We start from the raw sequence: 4,882 nt of genomic DNA on the forward strand, positions 1-4,882 counted from the left end.
TACAGTGGCATTTTTACATTTTTTTTTATCAAATCGTTTTATATATACAGATATTGTAAAAAATGAGTAGATGTTAGACACGCTGCTTTTGAAAGACATATGAATTTCTCGACGTCTACCACATGTTCGACCGCCGCAACTAAGTTCTATTAATAGTATGTAAAGTTACTTGTGATAACTACTTGTGCAAAATTGTAGGGTTACGTTATGCGTATAACATTTTCATGCGAATATTTTCACCCGTTAATACAGTTGTATAGACATTCATTTGATTTTCGCGGGTAGATAACCGCGCACACTCGTTCTCTATATTGACTATATACATAGTTATGTACATTTGTTACACGTCAATATCGGGTCCACTATCGAACTACAATGAAAGTACATAATCAATACAGAGTTGTGGCAGTTACTATTCTCATTCCTACTACAATCATGTACCGCGTGTAACCACAGAACGTTCTTGACCTGCCACACTAACGTATCTGAATGTGTTAGAACACCACAAATGTTAATTTAGTTAGTTAGTTAGTTAGTAACTTATAGTCTCAATCATAGCATTAAATTCATGCACAAACCCGTCAGTAATCGAAGAGCATGTAGTCGCCTAATTAGTTTTGGGGTCGTATATAAAATAAGGTAACACTTCATGTCTCTGTTCTCATTGATGGTAATTATCGGTCGAGATGAAAATCAGCTCAGCGTAGCACCAACGCATTTTCCTTCTACATTTTAAGTCGAATTGCCATTAAAGAGCAAGCAGAATCCTTCTGCGGGGTCGTGTGATGGGAATAGACTTGATGATATACTATTACGATACATATAAATGATGAACATGTTTGCTATTGTACGATGTAACTTTTATATGTCCACATCGATTTGAGCTGTTTTTTAAGCGCACGAATGAAATCCGACGGTTGCACAACGAGGGAGATATCCTTGCCTACGGCTCGTAAACGCGGTTCAATTTCGAAATTTTTGTAGAACAGGCTGATCGGTCGATGGTTAACCTCGGTAATCCACCACGACGTCAACGTCATGCCACCATCTAAAGCTGTTGGTACCTGAAACGCATTTTCATATTTAGAAGTATCTAGGCAAGTAGCTTAAGTTTCAAGTTTAGTTCACCATGCTTTGGTTGTCATTGTACCTGAAAAGTTCCACTCAAAAATGTACGAGTCCTCCGCATTTCAGTGCCTTCTACATTTACAGCGCACTACAGTACGTATTTAAGTTACAACTCGTCGTAACACTACTTTCGAAAGGAATGGCTGGAGATTTTAGATTTCTACGTCTTCGTTGATCCGTACGTTTTAGCTGGCGATACATGAACGCTGTAGTGCTCATCACACCCTCTTGCGAAGATCGAAAACGGCATTAGCCAGATCTCTGATCGAAGTAAGTAGAGAACGGTAATACTGAATTTGTACAATAGGGATTCTAATTCATTACGCAACAAACCTTCACACAGTGATTTCATGATTACTTCAATATGTTCCAAATGCGTACATAGATGTTCTCATACAGTTCTTACCATGAGAGGCAATCCACTACGGTGAACCAGGCCACCCTCGAGCACCCTATGGATCTCATTCGTGCCATTCTCCATAATAAGTCCCAAGTTCTCGCCATCAAAGCTTCTTCGCATCGCCAGTGCCCTTCCATAAGGAACTCGCTGGATGGTGAGTTCAACAATTTGGTTGATAACGAGATTTTTGATCGTTTTGTGAGCTTCAGACGCGCAAATAACTCTCCTGCCACAAATGTTGAGCAGCCGATCGCCAATGTGCAAGTATGTCCTCATTTGTGGTTTATTCCAGCCAGCGATGTACACTGCCCCTCCAACGTCAACTAGTGCCAGACTGCCTTGAAGTTCCCGTTTTGCAAACTTCACAAGCATGCCTGCCTGGTGTGCCATCTCTTCTTGTAATTTGAGGATTTGCGCTTCCCTCAGCGGGACCTGTCCTGTGCTGGTCTCGCTAATTTCTACGTATAGACCCTCGCCAATCTGAGGAGCCTCGGCATGGGTGGCCGTGTTTAAGGTATCAGAGAGGGACGGACTAGGTACAACTGTACTGTTTCGGACATGGACTCTTTCATGCGCCTGGTGAGCTTGTCTATATAGATTATTATTGTCCTGATTGGGCCTTTCGCTGTCATCTAGTGGCGTAGCTGCCAGTGTTCTGTGTATATTGTCCTGAGTGACTTCTCGCCGTAAAACCGCCCGCGGAGGCTTCGGACTGAGCGGCCTCGGTTCAGCGATCGAGTGTCGAGTTCTAGCTGGAACCTCAGGGGGTACCGGGGTATCGCCGAGGGGTGACGACGTCGGACATTTGGTGATAGTTTGTTGATGTGTCATTGTATCACAGTTAGGCAACGGCCGGTGAACTATGCTTGTAGAGGCTGCACTCGTTACTGGATCAACACCAACCATTGCGTCATCATCACCACCGCTGGTAGGATCCGAGTAAAGCGTATCTTGTGCCATAACGCGTTCAGCTGCTGACAAACTTGACATATTCCTGAGAGGGTTTGTATTATGTAACGGCCTTGAGAAATCGCCCCTTGCCGGAGGCCCCTCACCGTCAATTCGCTCGCCTGTGCTCATGTCGTGCTGGATGAGCTGTGCATGTGCCGCCCTATTCTCTGCTATTGTATTAGCAACGCCGCTAATACCGTTGCTGTTTCCATTGATCGCGTCTTCAAAGCCCACCATGCCCGTGTACGAGTGCCGTTTCGTGCTGCGATCTTCCAAGAATGCAATTCGATAGCGTGGACCGGCGACTCGCGCTGACTCAGTCCGGCTGATATGATTATTTCGTTCTAAGCGGCGATCAGCAAGAGGGAATATTGGTTCATAAATCGGCTGGTTTTGGGAAGGCGGCGCAGGCAACGGTGATGTAGGATCTCGAGGTGTTCCAGACGGTGTGGCAAGCGTCGCTACGCCAACGTGCGCAGTTTCGTGATCGCCAGAGCTGGCACAACTCGAGTTCGATGACGCATCACTCTCCAACGACTCCTGACGCAGAAATCGGCTACTACTCTCGACCATGCTTAATAGAGTTGACTGAAAAAAAGAAGCATAAAGCAAGCGTTTTTAACCAAAGCAATCAAACGATCACGTACATATATGGATAGACCGGATTACACTCGATTAGCATCACAGTCAAGTGAGATAGGCTAATTATGCCACCTTGTAGACAAAGTTGAATCAATATTGCGCTTGAGGGCAACTATTGAGATAAATTGCGCTGTGGACTTAAATCTCATATGTGTATCGCAATCAAGAAGAAGGCCAAAGGAATGTTCGAAGAACATAGTAAAATGATACAAGTTGAGCGTTCAATAATATTCGTAATTATATAAAAGTGTATTTGATAAATAACGAATGTCCGAGGCAATAAGTATAACGTTATCCTTTGATCTGTATTAGTCTGAAACTGATGGCGTTTAATCGAATTACGTTTCAATTTTCTCTAATATCTGTCGAACATTGTGTACGATAGCGAGATAGCTGAGCCAAAAGTCTGATAAAAGAGTACGTAGCAATACGCCATTGGTTTATAGCTGATTAGCGTTATGAGCATGTTCACAAGACATTCGCCCACGGCTAGCAATAGAGAGTAACATAAAAATCTCAACTACGATATAAACTGTGTTAGCAAAAGATTTGTCTTCGAAGCGTCCGCACAGACCCGCCGACTTTACAACTTTAGACCGATCCAATAGCGTCACCTCATAACGGCACGTGTGTGAACATAGTTTCAGCATAACGATTACAACATACGTATGTACTGTCGTACGTGTCGCCTATTTCAGGGTTGGCACTTGCAGCGGGGCTATTTCTTTAGCTCGGGCAAGAGTTTTGAAGAACACCTCAACACACTAAACTTCTTTAAGGTCGACTCGATGTGATGAACACAGGGTCACCTTCACTTATAGTTTTAGTGGTGCAGTACACTTATTTGTATTTGGAGGAGTACCAACTTAATGAAGACATGAGTGGTTTCTTTTCAATACGATATCATGGCATCGGAAAAGGCCTTCCACGTTAATATAGTAGAATTACATTATGCACAGTCACAGTAGATGAGACACCTCGTACATTGGATTTTTCTCCGGCGAGCGATGTAACCTCATCGGGCAGCAAGTGACAGCACAACGCACATTGTACTCAGTGTAGTCACCGCCCCGATTAAAGCCATTCAGTAGCCCTGGAAAGGGAATAGAAGGCGGGTCAGGCTTCGCGGCCTTGGGGCATATCTGAGGGAGTGAATTGATTACAAGATGACCAAGGGGGATGCCAGTCGCGTAAAAGAAAAATAGGCATGATCTCAGTGAGTAGCAGCTCAGGTAAGACCCTTTCATCGGGCCTTTTCGAGTTCTTCCGAAGCCAGACACTCGCTAATGAGAAAGTGAATTGACAAAACTAGTTGTTTATGCTTATTTTGTGCATAATTTTTTTGATCTTAAAAATAGTCACTTCGAGTCTAACTAACCTAGTACGCTGCAAAACTGAATACTTTCGACAGTGAGCTCCCGAAAGGTTGTATGGCTTTACGCATCGTTTTTTAATTCTGCTCAGGCCTTCTACATCGCCCATAATTAGACGCGTCGATAGAGTTAAGGGGTATTCCGGTACAGAGAATAGGCAGTCTACAGAGTCCCTACAGAAAGCCCTACAGAGCCTACAGAAATGTTTCTCATAAACGCACACGCGTACGTAACTATTCACTCCTTATGAGCAAGTTTGGTTTAGATATGAACGGAATTGCGATTTCCTAGTATCCCAAGGAATCTACCTTAATTGGAAACATATAAATGTAGTTTTTTTGAAATAGTAAACATATAAAAAAAACTGCGAAAAAACTATATATATATA

At 43.3% G+C, this 4,882-nt stretch overlaps 1 protein-coding gene across 3 annotated transcripts in view; it reads right to left on the minus strand.

The window, feature by feature from the left end:
* Positions 1 to 4,882, minus strand: part of LOC111258910 (uncharacterized) — a 16,678-nt gene continuing 11,796 nt past the window's right edge. For all 3 annotated transcript variants that reach the window (XM_022830486.2, XM_022830484.2, XM_022830482.2), the window contains exons 5-6: positions 1,535 to 3,067; positions 1 to 1,064 (exon numbers count right to left, since the gene is read on the minus strand). In XM_022830486.2, the coding sequence (XP_022686221.1) occupies positions 843 to 1,064; positions 1,535 to 3,067 (1,755 nt within the window). In that variant the 3' untranslated portion in view covers positions 1 to 842. The remainder of the gene's footprint in view (positions 1,065 to 1,534; positions 3,068 to 4,882) is intronic.

This window comes from Varroa jacobsoni, unplaced genomic scaffold (genome assembly GCF_002532875.2).
Source record: "Varroa jacobsoni isolate VJ856 unplaced genomic scaffold, vjacob_1.0 scaffold_275, whole genome shotgun sequence".
Taxonomy (NCBI): Eukaryota; Metazoa; Arthropoda; class Arachnida; order Mesostigmata; family Varroidae; genus Varroa; species Varroa jacobsoni.